Below are 20486 nucleotides of genomic sequence, written 5' to 3' on the forward strand. Positions count from 1 at the left end.
TGCTGCATAACCTTGTGCAGCAAAGAGATGGTTGCCATTGCAGTGCCCTTTAAAATATTTAAGATAAGTTTAAAGTCACTTATCACGTGTCGAGCGCTTCGAGGGGTAACCTATCAAAAATAAATCATTATTACAACGGCAATTAACTGCAATGCTGATCATGAGCATTGTGGTGTGAATTTAGAAACTTGTAGAGACCAACAGTTTTCATAATAAAAGGTTTGTGACCATATTTATTTTCTTCGTCTTAATCAAGTTGTCAACGTTATTATTTACTTGCTACTATCACAATTAACTGCTGTAATCTCAATTTAATACAGTAATAACGAGCACAATATAATTATTATTACTATTAAAACTATTATAGCAATTAACAAATGCAGATATACTATAGTTTATTACAGTAATGGCAGAGCTCGAACAAGTAGTCAATGATTAATCAACTAAAAATTATAACCCACTCCTTATTTTGTTATCTATTACTCCCGGAGGCAGGAAAAAAAAACCCTGAGAAGCCACATGCGGCTGATAATGTCCAAGACATTATCAAGGCCCCCATCTATCACCTCCCAACCAGTGGCACACATATGAGGGGGGGGCGGGAACAGGTGACAATTTTTTTTAAACCCAACTATTTTCATGTTATCAAAGCAGTTGAAGAATCGAGCCAATAATCGGGAAAGTAACCGATTACTTAAGTAATTGGACCGCTCATTTCTAATTAAAACCACTCATACCAATTAACGACTGCGTCAACATTGTAACCGTAATTTACGAAAAATAATTATACCAATCACAACTACACTCGCAAATGACTTACTACAGTTATACTGTAATTACTGTTCATGACAATGATAAATGCTACAACAGATAGAGAGCGAGTGAAGTGGTTAACACATTGGTGTGCACATTGAATTACTGTATAAACATTCAAGTAGTAGTGATCACAAATATAATTTTATTTTTTAACGCTATTTAACAGGGCACCGCAATGGATTACAACCGTGATCATGTGCGACCACAGTCATATCGTTTCAATTGAAGGAAATTTATTGAGACATGTTAGGTCAAACTGCAAACATTTTAGCATTTAAAATGATAGCGTTGCAGAAAACCTCAATAGCTCGCAATTCGATTCCAAAATTGTGCAGGTGGGAATTGTGGTTTGGAAGAGATAGGGATTGAGAAATATGTACACGTATATATAACCATGCAAAAGCTAACACAAGCTAACAACAATAAAAATACAAATTCACTTAAAATGGCTTAATATGGAGCCCCGCAACAAAATGAAAAAAAAGTGCACTGGTCCATTAACAAAAAGTAATGAGTGCATTACTAATTACTCGGGAAATATATACAAAATGGCTATTAACATGCTAATTGTAAATGTGGATATGTGAACCTGATAGGAATGTTTTGTGTAAAATGAGGTCTTGACAAAGCTTCACATGTTGTGGTGACTTGTAAATATAATCTGTAAACACCACCAGAAATGTATTTGTGAAGCAACTGAAAACAACATTTCCACTTGTTTGTAAAATGGTTTTCTAACGAAATGTAATGCAGCCTTGTATTAAGCTAAGACGATGCTTTCAAGATACTTGTCAGAGACTGGCCATTGTAGTCACGTGCACTGCATGTATGTTGAACTTCTTTCACACCGCACCAATGCTCTGCACTTGAGCAATTGGGTTCAGGGCCTTAATACTGTTCCTCGGTATTGACCTTTACAACCATCCAGGTATTAAAGTATTTTACATGTGAAGGTGACGCTTACAAGCATGACACCTGATACAATGATCATTGCAAACATGAGTCAGTAGACTCATTCTCAAATAAGGTTCAGAAGAAATATTGACTGCTTGTTATTTGCAAAGGTTACATTTTCAAAATAAAAGCACCCCATTCAGAACGTAGTCCAACTTGTGTAAATAAAACTGAAACCAAGTATCTGGTAACAGTTAATTAAGGAAAGCCTCAATTTTGTTGGGGGATTCCAAGGCTCTATCCTACTATCCGAATAACTTTGTACATGATACATGAACAATTTTCCGAGATGTTCATAAACTGTAACAAGCGACGTCAATAGCACAAATACCTGCGTGCAGATACATGTAAACAAAAACAAAGATCCCCCTTACAGCCTTGACAGGCTGTTGGAGCAAGTGCTGTTAAGCAAGTAGCACCTATGAAGACCAGCACGGCACACAAGGGGGTGGGTGGCCGGCACCACGCGTTTGTCTCCCCATTGGTGATGTTTTCACATCGCACACAGGTCCTCATGAGGCCGAGTCGACCAAGGGAAGACCCAGAACCAGTTAAGATAACCGTCAGCGCTGTTGGGGTATCAAACTCGGGTCGCCGGGTTTGTAGCGCAGCGAGCTAACCACTGTGCCACCACTCGCCATGCAAATACACAGAGCCACACACATGCATCACCAGCCATGATACATTTTTCCCTGGATGAAAGCTTCCCAAGCCACCGCCATCTCTCACGATCCTGTGATGAAATAATACATCCAGCATCTGTACATCAGCTGATCTCCTTTTGGACCCATACGCCTAACCTTACACAATACCAATTCAACCCCGATGAAGCATGGAAATCTGAATGGAGTTCAAAAGAACTCACAAAATACCTTGGGAAAGAACCTAACACAGAAGATCTCTGGTTTTGATCTTCCATGAAACTCATGGTCCCCCCCCTAAACCGCATCGGCACAAACCATGGCAGATGCGAATACCTGATGCACAAATGAAAAATGTAAAATTATCCTGCGCACGACTGTGGTCATCTAGAACAGACCCATACAGCATAATAAAACGATGCAATGCCCCGATCCACAAATATGAAGGAGACATCACAGCGATGCACTCCGCTGCTCCTGAAGTGGTCGTCTGGCTTGACCACCTTTTACGTCTGCCATACGAAAGACGAATCGCTCCGCCTCCTCAGCAGATGTCCTCTCGAACAGGTTCCATCCCTTTTACAGCCAGTCAGTCGTTACCCGTGACCATTTACCACAAGCAGTTCTAGCAAATTTCGATTTAAAGCTTTCGTGACTGCAATGATTCATCTTCTTTGGTTCTTTCGGTAAAGTCACGTAGAATGAGAATAAAATAATAAATTGATAAAATAAAATAACACAATAATATTCTCACGACGTTTCGGCCACAACACAAGCGGCCTTCATCAGGTGAAGGGACGAGACTGTCTGGAAGGACAGCATGAGTGCTGGTAGGACAGCATGAGCATGAGTGCTGGTAGGACAGCATGAGTGCTGTCCTACCAGACAGTCTCGTCCCTTCACCTGATGAAGGCCGCTTGTGTTGCGGCCGAAACGTCGTGAGAATATTATTGTGTTATTTTATTTTATCAATTTATTATTTTATTCTCATTCTACGTGACTTTACCTAAAGAACCAAAGAAGACAGTTCTAGCAATTTGTGAGGAAAAACAAGGTAAGGAACAGAACGCCTTCTTGATTTCATCATTGCTACATACTGTATGAAGTGTGGACTTTATATGAAGGAATCAAACCTTTTTTTAAATAATTACACTGGGACATTGCTGGAATCAGCGATGTGAGAAGGGGATAATTCCCTAGACACACACATGCATATAAAAACTGAAATATTGCATCGTGTTAAAAGTAAGTGATTACAAAACTGCATTCCGGGCAGAAGATGTATTGTGCTCTGTTGGCTCGGCAAATAAGCTTACCCCACATGCACATGTGCTTATAGCCACAAGCATGCGTTGCATGCATGCACACTAATCATGTTGGCACCCACCAGAACCTTAAGTTTTTTCAAACTGATTTCTTTATTCGTATTTTGTTGACAATCTTGCCCAAACATGCCAATGCTTTTGGTATGCTGTGGGGCAGACTTCATAGTGATTCCTGTAAAAAATGTTTTAGTTTTTTCTGAAAGCATGGGAAGTATCCAAGGAAGAACTATTTCGAAGGCACAGAAAATCAGTAACTTTTCGACCCCTTAAAAATAGAGTTGTCATAATCCAGCCATAAAAATAACTTTTCAAAGTCTACAAACGTAAATGAAACTGACAAAAAAAATAGTAAAATTCTGCAATTCCACCATTTTTGGATTTGCTCTCAATATACACGGTCTTAAAAGATCTTCAAAAATCTTAAAGGTGCTAAAAAAGCTTTGAGGAGTTGGGAGAGTGGGGAGCGTGACGGCTGGCAGGCGATGGGGACTCACCTGTGTGGACTTGTCGCGCATGCAAGGGGACCCCCTTCCAGGCAGCTCACGTGGCCACTGTCCTGTGAGGTAGGGACCTGTGATGGTGTCCAGTGAGGATGTACGTCGAATGTGCGAAGGCGTGTGCTGAAACTTGTTTTTTTCAACTGTAAAAAGAAAATACAAATTGGAACGCATTATAATGTGGTGTTCTATCGAATGTATTGCGGCATATGCATAAAAAAAACTTGAAAGGTATTGCATTTCCATTTTTCTTTTATTCTCATCACAGTTTTGCACAATTAAAAATAAGCCCTGCCATGTAATGTACAGCTCTTCATTAATCCATTGCTGGATGAAGGCCTTCCCATAGCCTTTGAACATGGGTGTGGGTTGATCACACTTCACCATGCTGGTCAGGGCGGGTTGGTAAAGGGGGCGGCACAGGACAGGTTAAGATATCAGTTGCCACTCATGTCAGCTGTGGCCGGGAATTTAAACTGAGGTCGCTGCATTCATAGCACAAGGCACTAACCACTGTGCTACTACTCCACCCCCCAATTCTGCAATAAAACTGCCGAAATAAAGCCAAGTGCTAATATAACTTTATGACAAAATATGATCACATTACCACATGCAGTTCCCTGCAGGTGACTAACAATGACAGGCTGCACTTTCTCTACAAGAGGGGCAATAGGCCACAATATACAATTCCTTCATTACATTTCTCATACCAAATAAACTGCACCGTATTATTTGTATATATTCTAAAAAAAAACAGGCCTAGAACATCTAATCACACACATGACTATGCAATCATGACCCCGATGCATTTTAACGTGGATGTAAATGTTATTGTACTCGGCATATCAAATGGAAACTTTTTTTTTACAAAAAATAGATACGGCAACCATTAGTGAAAACAGAACAATGTGACTACTGGAATATAGTTTTAGATGTCCCATATTCTTCGTGCTATAATCCAAATTATTTGCATGAATCATTGATGTTGGAAGCAAAATGGCTTCCAGGATACCACAAAAGCCTTGGCCCCAGCAGGAGTAGTAGCAGCAGGCTAACACTCCTCAGCAACTTTCATCTGTGGGTACTCCCTGCCCGAGGGAAAATTCGCGCACTTCCAACTGTTACTTCACTCAATACATCAATTGTTTAAAGATGGTGTGTTGTGACTCCTTTAAACATGGGGCCATTTGCTTTCACACGACAATGGAGGAAGGAATGCACTTTAGCAAAACATGCTGTATAAATTGCAGCAAATGTAGGTTTCCCCAACTTAACCTGATGTATATTTTTTGCAAATTTAAACACAATTTAAACACATTGGACTATTAATGGCAACTGTTATTTGCTTTATAGCACCCAATTGCTTTTATTTAGTTGACAGAAATGTTATATACTCATGTTATAGTTCAGCTTGGACATGTATACAGTATTTATACTGCATTACAGTCGGTAAGATGAGACTTCACTGCTTCTCCTGTCCCGAGTCAAAAGCAAATCCCCTCTCAAAGATGCAGACGTTAAAGATTTAGCAGATCAATTAAGATCACACTCTTCAATGCAACATTCCAAACACGTGTGCAATTAGAGATTGTAATAACAGAGTAAAAATACTAATATATTTAACAGTCTAGGTAGGAAAAAAATATTTGATGTTTTAATAGCAAGGATCACTACTTTGATAACTTGGTCAACTTTTTTTTTACCATTGATAAAAAAACACCCCAAAAATACGTGTACCCAAATTATATGTTTGTTGAAAACTCCTGGGTATAAGAAAAGTAACTTCTGATTTAAAGCTTGAAATTTTCTTGCTGTGGTTTTCACACCTGATGATGATTGCTTGCGTTGCAGTCGAAACGTCGTGAGAATTGTATTGTTTTATATTTGTATTATTTTATTGTTTCCCTTCTACGTGACTTTACCGAAAGAATCAAGAATATAAAAAGTAACTTCGTTTCACGTGACATTTTGTCATCAACTCCTCCTGTTAAAGACAACTCGGCAAGGGCACACGTTAAGCAAACCCCCTTTCACGATTTGGCAGCCGTCCACTGCAGATGAACTTGCACCCACCCCACCACCACAACGCTTGCAGCAATTTTGCAATATCCACTGCTCGCATTAACACACACACCAACACTGATGGTTTGCAGCTGATTGCAATCACTCACGGGGGGGGGGGGGCTGTGCTTGGAGTTCCTTCCTTCTGAAAATAAAATGCTGCTTTGCCTTTGCTGCATGGAATGCGAGGTATCTTTTTTGCCTCTTGTTTAATCCGCTTGTTTACTTGCACGTCACCGTGCCAACAGATTACAGTAATGTCACGGTGCCACTCACACATACTAGTAGGGCAGATTGAAAGACGCCCTCACAAAAAGTGACAAGCTACAGAAAAAGGCAAGCAACTTGCAGAATTTGGAGGCCTATCACCTGGCTGAAATAAACCACGCTGCTATTAATAAAAAAAATAATAATACTGCACAAGGGTCGAGTGGTGGTGCAGTGGTGGACACGTCCGCCGCCGCCGCGGCTGATTTTAAATTGCGGAGTGATATCTTAAAACAGCAGACCCCCAACTTCACCAACCTGTACCGTACTGACCAGTGTGGTAAAATATGGTCAAACAACCCCTATGATATGAGGCCGCCTTCAATCAACAGTTAAGAGCTGTTAATTATTTGCCCGAAAACCGAGTGGAACACACATTTCTGCGTGTGCTGCATATATACAGTGAACTACACTGCACAGACGTTCTTCTTCACCCATTGATTTGTACGATGCGATCTTTCGTGGAACCCAACAACAACTATTGCAATAGGTTTCACAAGGAGCCCGCTTGCCTACACAACATGCTGCGGGTAAAACATTGCGGTTGGGGGCAGGTAACGAAAACAATGCGTGAGATCGAAATGCGAAGCAGAACGCAACGACAGTCGAAGCAGCAGTCTCCAAGTGCTATACAGTAAAAAAAAAACCTTGGATTGCGAGCACAATTCGTTCCGGAAACGTATTTGTAATTCAAAGCACTCGTATATCAAAGCACTCGTATATCAAATTTTGATTTAAAGCTTTCGTGACTGCAGCAAATTCATATTCTTAGCTCTTTCGGTAAAGTCACGTTGAAGGGAAACAATAAAATAACGTGACTTTACCGAAAGAGCTAAGAATATCACTCGTATATCAGTTGTGATCACGTGACCGCTCGGCAGACAAAGCGTATACGTACTACTCCGTATTGCAAGACCTCGCGCATTTATCACATTAATATTTATTTTAAAAAATTAGCTCGTCTTGCAAAACACTCGCAGACAGAGTTTCTCGCAATCCAAGGTTTTACTGTATTAGGCCGAGGAGCGTTTTAAAAAAAGGGGGGGAGGGGGGGCTTAGGCGAAACAAAAGCAGAGCCCTTTTGGCTTCCAATGCTGGGGCTGCACGGTAGGGACATGTGAAGAAGATAAAGACAAAGAACCCCCACCCCCCGTATAGCCTACACAGGCTGTTTGGGGCAAGTGCTTGTTAGTGAGCACCTGTGAATGCCGGCACGCCGCACGAGGGGGTGGGTGGCCAGCACCACGCCAGTGAAGAACGCACGCACGCACACAAATGCACGACGGTCCTAATTGGCAAGGCTCAGTTTCAGAGATAACACGGAGTGCCCATTTAACCTACACGTCTTCATTCATTCAGCAACAGCCCCAACACCACCAAACCCCCCCATCCAAAAACAGCACCGAACCCAAAGCACGTCGTCGCCTCGACCAAACCCCCCCCCCCGAGCAAATAGCAACAACCCCCATTCCCGACCCCAGCAGGCCCCCCTTCCTCCTCTTAAACACCTGGGCAACCTGGGCCCAGAGCCAGCTGCTCACGCTGCCGGCAATGGGCACTATGGGGGGACGGGAACGCGATGGAGACCCCCTCTACTACCCCCCCCCCCCGACAACTCCTCCTGGTTTTTAACGCGTGTACATGCAGGCATGTGCATGTTCGTGTTACCATGTGGTGGTGTATATGCGTACGGGTCGTGTAGCGATTATCCCCGCTGCGCTACGAACCCGACCACCCGAGTTCGATTCCTGCTCACGGCCACCGAACGTCAGTGACGATTATCTGAACCGGTCATGGGCCTCCCCTAGGTCGACTCGGCCACAAACGAGTACCTTGTGCGACGTGTAAACATCGCCACACGGGGAGACAAAGGCGGCCCGGGAGTGGTTCTGACCACCCACCGCCCTCGTGTGCCATGCCGGCCTTTAATAGATGCTTGCTACTCGCTAACACTTGCCCCAAAAGTCTGTTAAGGCTACACGGGATGGGGGTCTTTGTCTCTGTATGCATGTAGAGGTGTTCGTGTTACACGCAATACTGTAGTGCACGTACGTCTGGCGCGGGTGGGCATCCGCCAGTGGTACGTGCTGTGTGTGCATTACGCATACACACTATCCCCAATGCAGGGCAGCATTTCCGTTATGTGCACACGTTATTCATCAGTGCCACGTACGCCCGCCTCTTAAAGTGTGTGTGTGTGTGCATGAACGAATGCCGAGTTGTGCACGCGTTTAAATTAACTTTCACCATGCACGACTACACACACAGTAAATGCGTATACTATGCAATACCTAGGGTGTTTACAGCCTGTGCGCGCAACGTCTATAAAACAACCATGTTTGGTGTGGGGTTTTTTTCCCCCTTACACACACACACACGTGTGTTTGTAACACACGTGTGTGTGTGTATACAGTAGAGTATATCTTTCACACCAAACACTTACACGTGGGAGCAAGTAGCGGCGACAGCCGTCGGTGCTGGTTTTGTTTATGCTCGCGTTTGGGTTTGTGGTTGGTAAATGGGATTGTTGGGTTTGGGGGCGGCGTTGCGAAGGGTTGCGGTTTGGGGGGCGATTGTTTATGGTTGTGCTTGTTGCGTGGAGTCGATGGAATTCGTGTTTTTTTTGTGAGTCGAGGAGGTGGTAGCGTGTGGGTTCGTTTAGTGGTTGGTAGTGGTCGATAGAGATAAGAGTTGGAGCCGGCTGGCGGGTCGATGATATAAGTTGGTGGTGCTATGTCCTCAGCATATTTATACTTGGCGGAATCCGATGTGCTACAAAGCTCTTTCCCCACCCCCACCCCTCCTCCCCAACACACACACACACACGCGGGCCAAAGTGTCTGTCCTGTCTGGGCTTGCGGGTGATGCTGCTTACGTTTGTGCAAGTTGCTGGTGGGGAGCATGTGGGGGGGTGGCGGCGGTGGCGCGCCGAGCGACACGAATACACTTCCAACCCGCCCCACCGCCGCTCCTCGCCAGCCTCCTACCTTTACACACGGGAGAGCTGGGACTGCGCCTCTCGGGGGAGTCCCTGTGCTCTGGCGAACGCCGGGGCCTCAGCCGCCCATGCTCGGCGGCCCCCCACGCCAAGGAAGCCGACCCTGAGGGGGGGGTCGGCGACGCCGCCGCCGCCACGGAGGCAGCCGGAGACAGTGCGGGGGACGGAGGAGGCTGGGGCTGAGCCGGGGACGGAGCCGAAGCTGCGGGCGAGGAGGCGGAGGACGACGACGAAGCGGGCGCCGTCGAGGAGGGGTGCGCGGTGCCGCGGGTCGGCGAGCCGTGCTTCAGCTGGAAGGGCACCGTGGCTCGCAGCGGCTGCGGCCGGCTCGGGCCTCCCGCGCCTGGCGGGGTGGGCGAGCAGGAGCCACCGGCTGGGGCCACCACGCCGCCTCGGCGTGTCCTCTGGGGGCCCTGCGACATCATGGTCCGCGGAGGAACCAGCAGCAAGGAGCAACAGCGGCACCAGGGACCACCCTGGAACCCACCAGGCAACAGCAGCAGGCACCACTGAGCACACCACTAGGTAGCAGCAGCTGACGGCAGCAGTTGGCAGCAGGGCCAGTCAGCACCACGAGGCTGAAGCAGCTGGAAGCAGCAGCAGGGGGGCTTGGACCCCCACAGAGGCTGCTGCTGCTGCTGGCCTTTCCCTCCTGCCCGGGCAGCCGTGCACTTTGGCCGTCCCTGTAAGACCGATTGTTGTGCCCAGCGGGTTTCCGATCCACAATCGTTTGTAAAATCGAATTCAAATGACTGAAAACGGGAGGAAGAAAAAAATTGAAATGACAAAAAAAACAATTACAAATAAACAACCTCGAACGGCAGTAGCAGTAGTAGTAGCGACGGCAGCTTTGTGGCTTAACGGAGTCGTCGTCTGCCCCCCCCCCTTCCCGCAACCGCGTGCAGATTTCAACACAAAGCGCCTTCTTCACTCGCGGCGTCGCCGCTGCAATTGTTCTCCTCGCGATTTTGGTAAACGCCGTTTCAAATTCCTATTTATCTTTTCAGCAGCGGCAATTGTTTTTTGCAACGTTCTCTCGCCTCGGTCCCTTCCGTACAAAAATCGGTCGTAATTGTTGTTTATTGTTTGTTTGTCTGGTGGTGGGTGTAAGCGAGGGGGGGGGGGTGGCGCTTCGTTTTGAAACAAACAAAAAAATCTGCCGCACGCGCCCCGGTGGGACCAAGGACGGCCAGGCGCGCGCGCACGCCGCTCGCGACTGACGACCACGGGGGCCGCGTGCGCCAGGCGACTCGCTCGCGCGCCACCCCACTCCTCCTCCCCTCCCCCCGCGAGTCGCCCTCCCATTGGTCAGCCTTCCTCAGGACACGCCCACGTCGCGGTTAAACCCCGCCTACTCACACCGCAACCCAACCCCCCACGCGGCCGCTTTACTCGCAGCTCACGCCCCACCCACCCCCCCCACAACCAAAGCCCCATCGCACGCGCCGTTGGCCTAGATACGCTCCTCCCACCCACGTGAATATACGCTCCTCCCCCCCTCCCAACATGAATATTAATTACTAACATTTAAATATTCGTGATTTTGAGAGTTAAAAATGTTGGATATTTATGAGCGGCGAGCCGGATGTAGTTGTTCACGGGCGTCTTCGGGGAACAGGTCCCTGGCCCAGCGGGTCCCCCCCACACACCACCGCCGTCACGAGAGGGGAAACAAACCGCGAGCGCCACCGTCAATTTGGTTCCGCGTTGCTCCGTCTCCTTTTTTTACACTTTCTAAGAATTGCATTGACGGCGAATGAGGGGCGGAGTTTTTTTTGTGTGTGTGCGTTTCGCTCCACTCGGTTGTTTTCTAACATTGCAGGCTGCTTTGAGGTTTAAACGCAGCTGTTCGTTCAAGCCTCGTTTACGAGTACTTTTTGCAGGATGGTAATACACGTCAACATTTGTCGCGAGTTGCATTTTGCCGAACAAAGAGCGCGACTCAAAAGCCCCACTTGTCCTCCTATCCAACCGCACGATTCCAGCACGGTATAATAAAAGGCCGTGTTATTAGCTATTTAACATCTGTTATTAGCTATTTAACATCTGTGTCGATTCACACGGGGGATCGAGCCGTTTCGTTGCCGGTACCTTGTGCCGAGGAGGATACGAGGTAGTAAACAGCGTAACGTTACATTTACATAGCGTCTAACATACAGATGCATCTCAATTTCTCAACACACTAAAAAAAACTATCCGCCGTAAGTTAGTCGCTTGTCTAAAAGTGCTCGTTAGTCTTTAACCGGTGACACGTAAACACCTCCGATTAAGCACCATTGGCTACGTACTGTGCGAAAGAAGCTTAACATACAATACTGTTTTTTTTTGCACTAGGTCCGTCAGCCCGTGGTCATCAATCCCTTCTGTGCCATTCACAAGCAATTACTTAACTCACCGAGTTTTCAATTAAAAGTTGGGAAATGAAAAAGAAACTTCACGCGAACTATAAACACAATTTACCTCAAGCCCCGTTTATAATTCCCAGCACGCACAAGCGCCACACCGCATTCCCTCGCCCCATTGGCTCGACGCCAACGACAAGGCGGCGCCAAGCCCGCGACAGCGGCGCCTCTGATTCGCCGACGCGCGAAAGCAGGGGCGGGGCCGCCCTAAGCGCACTACGATTTACAATTGGCCGTCAACGTCGCCGCTTTGCCTAGTCGTCGAGTAGTCGCGATCGATTATATTATCAATTAACCACAAATCGGCCCTTTTCATTTCGACTAAGCTATTCAAACGAATGCTTATTGTCCTCGCGCAGCATTAGTTAACGCGGGCGGCGCGTGCCGCGTTTGTTTCGTGTGAAGTCCGCTCGTGGAACGGAGGGAAATTGGTCTCTCTCTGGCGCCGAATTAAAAGATCGCCACTTTTGGTTCGTCGATACATCGCCGTGGTTGGCCATCAGTCGTCTCTGAATACTTTACAATACGTAAATAACTACAGGTAGCGGCGCTCGCACGCACGCACACATCCGTCTCAAAGGAACACGTACCGGTGGCGACGTTTCGGGCAAGGGCCCTTTGTCTACCGAAGAAAGGGGCCATTGTGAGTGTTGTTACTTCTCGTGGGTGACGTGGAGATGGATTTAGGTGACAACGGAAAATCCAGGTTCACGAGATCAAGTTGTCACTTGATGGAGATCCATCAACATGCTATGAAGCAACATTGCCCGAAACGTCGTTTATTCGAGGTACATATACCGTTTCGTTTACTTTTATGGCCGTGTTATTAGCAAATGTGTCAGTTTTAGTGATTATTTGCGCCCCATTGCCAACGTAGTATATCACGCACACACACGTAAACACAACCTTTTTGCACAATTTTATTTTATTGCAAACCGCGCGAAACGTGGTTGAGAGGTGGTGCAGCAGTTGGCGCACCTCGTTCGGAACCCGGCCACCGCAGTGCTTATTCACGGTTCACGTCGGTGGCAAGTTGTATTAAAACTTGCCCTGTGCTTCCCCTGGGACGACTCGGCCTTAAATGAGTACCTGCTGTGGTGTGTCAGAACATATGAACTGGGGGGGGGGAAAGGCGAAGGCAGCCGGGCGTGTCACGCTTGCAACCTCTACCCCCTTCTCGCTAACAGCACATGTCCCCATGAGTTTGTGTACGCGATGCGAGGCATCTGTGCAAAAGTGTGAAAAATAAAATACTTGCGCAGTCAAGAATGATGACGGTGGTGATAGCGAATAAATTAATGGAAAGCGTACGGAGAGTACATCCACCCAGGAGTTAGAACGCTGAAATCGGCTCATGTTCAGCTGCTATGTGGATTGTAAACACAGCAGGATCGCAAAAGATGACGGTGTGCACTCAACCAACAGTTGATTTGGCCATGGCTAACGATGATTTACAAGCCATTAATTTGGCATAAATATATATTTTGTATCACTAATGCCGAATACAAAAACAACATGGTAACACTACTGCATTTATACACAGCATTATAATGACAATCCCTCATAGCAAATATATTCTGTACTGGAAATAGTATACATGTATCTGGGTTCTATTTCCTCCGACAAGGCTACACACACATTCATTGAACTGGCCAAACATCCCAATGCTGCACTCTTGAAAACATTAATGAGACTCAGGCTGCCCTGTCAAATAATTGACATACTGATATACAGTATATTATTGTAACAAGGGAAAGTAAATTACGAACCTGCTGCCTGTATATGTATTACTACTGTACTGTTAATTGGTAGGTGTGCAGTATTTGCACTTTAGCAGATAATATAGGTACTGTTTAGTGATGTGTCTAAGCTTGCCGCAGTGTTGAAAATGCAGCGGGAATATTAAACACTGCAGCCATTAGAGTTTGCTTGGATACCTTGACCTTATTTGAATAATAATGTTATACTGTACTAGAATTGTAAAAAAAACGTAACATTAAACTATGTAGAGTGCAAAGTCACATCATTTGCATATCTGCTTTGACATTTACCACCCACACCCGGTGTCATAGTTGGGCATGGCCTAGATCATTCGGCTTGGTATGCACATATCTGACCATTTCACACATCCGCATGTACGTCTGTTCACAGCGAGTTGGATATGCGACATACAGTACCACATTTAAATACTTGTCAGCGATATACTCAGTCAATCTTCCCTTCAGCCTTGGAAAAGTGAACATTGATGAACAAAAAATGTTATTGCCTTATAAGAGACCGGTCCCAGCGCAGGAATGGGGAATGTTGTCGATGAGACGAGAAAGGGGCATTTTACTTTTTATGAACAGGAATGTTATGATAATGGTATACCCGATCCTTTTCCACTATATTATTTCCCCTATCATATATTATGACAGAAAAAAATGATCAGCAGTGTAAGAATAAGAAGGAACACAACTTCCAATAACAAAAATGCTCATGAAAGATATAAGTTTTCTGTAAATAATATTCGCGTAAATATGCTGAGTCCTTAAGAGAAAATGTTATGTTTATACAAATACACTGTCGTAGAAAAGGCACCCAATATAAAGAGACATGTTTTGTGTTAACTTTCAGGCAAGATCCTCGACATTTTTAAAATTGCTCAATCATGCATTACTACATAAATTCTGAACAGTACATGCATTTTAGATACAGTATGTGGCGTTTGTTAATTTACATGTAAACTGCTTTGGGAAAATCAGGCAAAGTGCAAAGAACCCATGCCAGGAAGGCCAACTGTAATGTACTAATTAATTTAATGGTTTCCACGTTTACTTGTATTTTTTTTTATAAACTGCCTCAACATGACATGTGCTGTCAGAGAATCCATGGTTAATATCTCAAAGTAAGGTTTTATTTCACAATAATCCAGTTATAGAAAGTGGCATACGCATCATTTTTGGGCCATGTCCTTTTCTTAATACAGTACAGTATTTGCTATGTGCTACATAGACTAATGATGAAGCAAAAACTGTTATTTCTCATAATTTTCTATCACAAGGGTCATCAAAATATTTCTTGCTTACCATGCATATAAATGACAGACCTTGATGTAACTGTCGTTTTACCTACCATATCGAGTACAGTAGAGTTAAATACATGTTTTCTGTGTTGAAATGCGGCGGGTGGAGGGAGGAAAAGCTACAAGTATGTAAACAGATCTACGTGGGGGCTTTGAATATTATCACATACGTGGATTTATTTGAGTACTGATGCATTTTCTTATATGCAAGACACTCTTTAAAAATGATTTGCCCAACCTCCCAATGAAGGAACCTCCTAAAAAAATGTATTGAGACGCAGAAGCTTTCCTGGCATTAAGCAGCATGATGATGACAATTATCATCATTGTCAACATCAGCAGCATCATCACCACCATCAATTTTTTGCGATAGAATGCATCTTTCATCAGCGCCAGAAAATTAAATGTCATTGTTATCCAGAAAACAAGTGTGGATTATAGATTTGACTATTGTCAACTTGCTCACAAACCTCTAAGTTAAATGTAAAAATATATGGTGGACCTTAATCTCTTATTTTTGTCCACAGGCGTAATGGATTGTAAGAGGCTGCCTCATTGGTGACGGGCATCAGGTCGCGCTGAGGCTGCCCTGTTACTCAGTGGTGCTGCCCTGACTGCCATGGTTGTCTGAAGCTTGTTTTTGTCATTGGTTCTGGCCCCTGAGTGTCATTGCTTTCTCACTCCTCCTTTCCATGTTTTCCCTGCCATTACACCCCCTCCCCCACCTTCCTCACTCATGTAAAGCTTCTTGAAATGCAGTTCCATATAGACAATATAAATGTAAATTGTTTTTGTTCTGTACTGTGTCAATATTCGTTTGTTTGCAAACAGTCTACAGTAGGTGGTATGTGAGATACCATATTAACAATATGAAAAGGTGTAAGGTCCATTGCTTTGACTGTATAATAAATAACTATTACTGGTAACCAAGGATATTAAATTGCTTAAATGTAAACCATGTAATCTGCTAATCGTGTTGAAGTTGGGGAGGATGAAAGATGAATGAAAGGTTGCTGTATGGTGGGTGAATGGGCCAAGAGAGAGAGATGTTCCTTCTGCCCAACCCTCAACCCTAAGAATAGATAATGCTGTACACAATGTTTTTATTGCAGATGTGCATCCTGACCAACCATTTCAATGCACCCACATATTTAAAGAGAATGAAAGCTCTGCACAACCCAACGACTTAAAGTATATTTGAAAAACATGCAGTATTTAACGTGATGCGACTACATTTAATTTGTTGAATTATCTTATCGTTTTCAAATGCATTTTATTGAGACTTTGTGGAACGACATATCCTTGGGATATCACGTATATTTAGATAATATAATTTGGAATGCAGTAATGCGACATAGTTCGCATTATGTGGTTTGAGAACGTTCTGTATAAACATATTTTAAAAGGCTGCATCATGTATTGCCATTACTTGACCACATGTACAGTTGAAGTGTATCTTTTCACATCACTTTATGATATGATACTTTAGATTGGTTGCAACATTTGTTCAATATTTAATCACTAATCATTTAGGTTTTGTTTCAATAAATGTATGCTTGCCAATTTATTTAATATCAAAAGTGACAAATATTTAGTTTAGAACTTCATAGTTCTGAGCGAACTATGATACTATCCAAGTTCTGAACTTTAAAACAGAAACATTCCTCTGAAAGAACTCCCTTAGCGTAAACCTATCAATGCATGGTGAATTTTATAAGCAAAACTTGTTTTGAAACACAAATCTAATCAATAAAAAAACATGATTTTTTTATGATGCTAAGTGTTAAACTGACATTCATATTGCTTTTAAGCCATAGTGCGATACAAAAATAAAATGTAACGTGAATAAATCCATATCGAGTACAGTAAGCGCAAGAAACTCAGATAACTTTTTTTTAACCCCCTCTTGTCACTTAACCACCTCTCCTAACCCTTCCTCCACAACTTCTTTGCCAACCTACCCGGCTGAAATATCTTTCTCTCCATTTCACCACACATTACGGCACGCACATTGTGTAACAATAAGTGGTTTTGAAGGTGGTGCCCCAAAAGGGCATCTTGTGATATGCAGACAGGTGTTACAGACACTTGGCATAGTCAAGTGAAAGTGTCTCTTCAAATGAAAAAAGGAGTGGCTCTCTTCTCTGTTGGTGGTCTTGAATCAATAGCAGTAATTCCACATTCCCATGGTGAGAGCCAGTGTTTCAATAGGACAACCACTTTTGACTTTCCACCAAGTAGTCCTAATTGTATTGGCCAGAATTGGTTATTTGGGCGCACAGTGGTTAAACTTGTGCCTCGTAGGAAGAAGTGACTGAGTTTGATTCCAGATTCGGTAACTTTTTTTGTGTGGCGTTTATATGTCCTCTCCCTGTTCCACATGGGTTTCCTACAGGTTCTCTGGTTTTCTGACAAAGCTATACAAACATACGCTGCAACTGGTTATTCCTCATATTCCATTGCTGAAAAAAATATCCGGGATCTCACAAAGCAACATTGCTCACTACTGCACAAACTTGGAAGGACCCTGCTGAAAAATAATCATGAGACCTAGTAGGGATTCCTTGTTAAACATATAATTCATTGGTGTGATTTATTCAATTGTAAGTTACAACTATTAGTACAATGATTTTAACACAACTATTGCATTGTATTTATCATTTTATCATAGGCAACTTTACCACCATGTCAATAAAAAATATTATACACTGATGCGTGTAGTAATACACAGTTTTATACCTGTATAAAGTAACGGGCTACTGTTTCAGATATTGGTCCTTTTTCAGAGCATTGCTATAACTTTGTTAGCATGTACTTCAGCCTCAGTGACAAAAATCGTTGACATTTTACTCTATGCCATCACACCTGACTGGAAACAGAGGTGTAAACAAAGCAATGCGTGGTGTTATGAGCAAGAAGACAGCCATGTGTTGATCAGCACATTGTCCTGACGCAATTGGTTTTCAGCTTTGACAAGCAAAATGTAATCATGGATGACATCCCAAAGTCATTCCTCATGCATCTTGTCACCGCTGACTTTTCTGACCCCATCCTTGGTGGGCGTGGGTCATGCGACCAGAGTCAAAGGTCATGGTAAAAGTGCTCTTTAGAGGGAAGACTAGGCAGACTGGCTGTTGCCTGCGGGGAATAAAGAAACGAGTGCTGATTGCCAGGATAAATAAACAGCACTTTTCGTCTTTCAAATTCTGGACATTGTACTGTATTTGATCAATGTAAAGCTTAAAATATGCAACAAATATCCTTACTACAATGTTAAATAAAAAAAAGAAATCCTGATGAGCCTACTTACAATTCTTCTCAAAATGTTACATTATTATGAAGATTGTGTATATTTATACTAAACTGGGTAAGACTTGTAATCCTTTTTTATCACGATTTTTCAAACATTACTTCAATATTAGTTTTTTTTAGTGAGTTAATTTAAATAATGTAATTGTCAGCATGCAGACTTCGAAGGGTTGGGTAAAAAAAAAAGTTCATTCAAAGCATGTCGGTGTCTGCTGTACTTGCCACAATCATTCAACTCATTTAAGCAACAGATAATTTTCTTTTCGCATTCTGCCAGTGGCTCGAGAGGCCATCTTGGGGCAAGCAGTTTACGAGGCAACTTCATGATGATGAAAACACACAGTGCTATATCCAGCCACTTTGACACTCAGAGTCAAATAATAAGCACGTGTTATGAAGTCAATTGATCCCAAGCCTGGAAATGAGGATGTAAAGTCATTATTATATATGTTTAACTGGGATTGTTTGGAATCTTGGACCAACATCCTTGGTCTGGTTAAGTCGAGTATTAACCATGCTGCCAATGTTCCATTTTATTTGAGTATAATTAAACTAAAACGTTTCCTAAGCAAAGTGCAGCATTTTAACATTGTTATTTTATATATAAAAAAACCCACCTGGCACGTAATTTTTGCCAAGGCCAGCATTATATTGTACATTTGTTTGTCATTTGATTAATCAGCAAAAAAAACCCTTATCATGGTTCTGGCAGACACGGCCAACATCACATTGCCTTTGTCTCCCCGCGAATGAGTGAGAGCAACCTGACCTCCGTGCTATGTTGGCCGATGTCACGGCAGCGATCAAGCACAAAGCAAGGCTGATTGTTTACTCGCAGGCAGTGAGGAATGAAAATAAACGTGCCTTTGCTGGGACTTGTCACTTTATCAGCGGGGGCACTGCTGCTGATGTCCACTGCTGTAGTTCCCACTATTTGCCTGTGATGTGTGTGTGTGTACTTGGAAGATGTATTAACTTGACTGACTGCCTTACTACAAGGTCAATGCTTGGAGCCAGTTACTCTGGAAGTGATCGGTCAGAGCAGCTGCGTCTCTTATGAGATGATAGTCCTGGGTGGTTATTCCGTGTTTTTTTTGTGATTAGAAAAAAACATTCAATTTCAGCGTGGCTCTTTAATTCCAAGCTCACTGAGTCTTTTCCAATTCAAACTGTCAGCTCAGCAACCTAACAAGGAGGAGAGGAGAGCGAGAATTTTTTTAAAAAAAGAAACATCTTGGAGCGTCGTCTAGTTCGAGACGCACCAGGAAATGGGTCGCCGCAAAAAACCTTCAGAGAGCGGTGCTGCGAAGAGGTGCCCCTCAATCAAACTCGGGCCAAAAGCTTAAACCATGGCAACGACTGCAGTAGGCCTCACTCTCCAGAAGGCTTTTCAATTTGAATGCATCCTTTTGCGTGTCGAGGAGGAGGAGGAGAGGACGGGGGGGACAAGAGTGGCGGTGCTACAAGTGTGGGCATGAAAAAAAAACAACCCACACAATTATGTAATCTCAGTTTAACACTTAGTAGGCTTTCGCGACCAATATCCATAATACAGGGGGGGGGGGGGTTTGGTTAGATCGCGTAGATATATAAATGTGTTGTTAAACCCGCCGCCACCCGACGCAGCCAATTAGAAATGTTTGTCACGTAAACAGAACATGCCAATTAGTTACTAGTACAGCATACCGGTGTGTTGAAGAGTAACGAATTGGCATGTTCTGTTTACGTGACAAACCTTACTAATTGGCTATGTCGTTTGGTGGCGGGTTTCACGACAGATTCATATTTATGTAATCTGACTAACCATTTTTTTATATTGATACCGGCGCTTCTCAGATGAATTTTTCTCAGTTTTCACTGAAAGTACAGCGGGTGTTTGGCAGTTGTGTGTATTGTAATAAATGCAACGTTTTGATTAAAAATAGCGAGATTTTAAAAGAAAGTAGTGCATTCTGTCCTTTACTGGATACGATAGGCATGTCTTGTACCATTTTATGAATGTAGGCATTTCCATCGAGCTCATATTAACATGGAGGTATGAAGAGGATGTTGTATTTGAGTGTTTAAAAGTGTTTACTACTAATTAAATTATGCCATATACAGTACTGCGTATAGCCGTAAAGGATCAAATGATTGCTACGTAAGATAATAT

General features: G+C 43.7%; 1 protein-coding gene and 1 long non-coding RNA gene across 3 annotated transcripts in view; one reads left to right on the plus strand and one right to left on the minus strand.

Moving 5' to 3' along the window:
• Nucleotides 1-10793, minus strand: part of LOC116938283 (glucocorticoid-induced transcript 1 protein-like) — a 35332-nt gene extending 24539 nt beyond the window's left edge. Inside the window, exons 1-3 of one of the 2 annotated variants that reach the window (XM_032945382.2) lie at nt 10372-10793; nt 9549-10035; nt 4231-4376 (exon numbers count right to left, since the gene is read on the minus strand). In XM_032945382.2, the coding sequence (XP_032801273.2) occupies nt 4231-4376; nt 9549-9984 (582 nt within the window). In that variant the 5' untranslated portion in view covers nt 9985-10035; nt 10372-10793. Of the gene's footprint in view, nt 1-4230; nt 4377-9548 lie in introns of both variants that reach the window. The other variant, XM_076060132.1, reaches the window with a different exon arrangement.
• A 221-nt stretch (nt 10794-11014) lies between these two features.
• Nucleotides 11015-20486, plus strand: part of LOC116938287 (uncharacterized) — a 38043-nt gene continuing 28571 nt past the window's right edge. Inside the window, exon 1 of the long non-coding RNA XR_012933084.1 lies at nt 11015-12749. This is a non-coding gene — a long non-coding RNA (uncharacterized LOC116938287). The remainder of the gene's footprint in view (nt 12750-20486) is intronic.

Source organism: Petromyzon marinus, chromosome 4, assembly GCF_048934315.1.
Source record: "Petromyzon marinus isolate PM22_M1 ecotype Great Lakes invasive population chromosome 4, UKy_Petmar_22M1.pri1.0, whole genome shotgun sequence".
NCBI classification, from domain to species: Eukaryota; Metazoa; Chordata; class Hyperoartia; order Petromyzontiformes; family Petromyzontidae; genus Petromyzon; species Petromyzon marinus.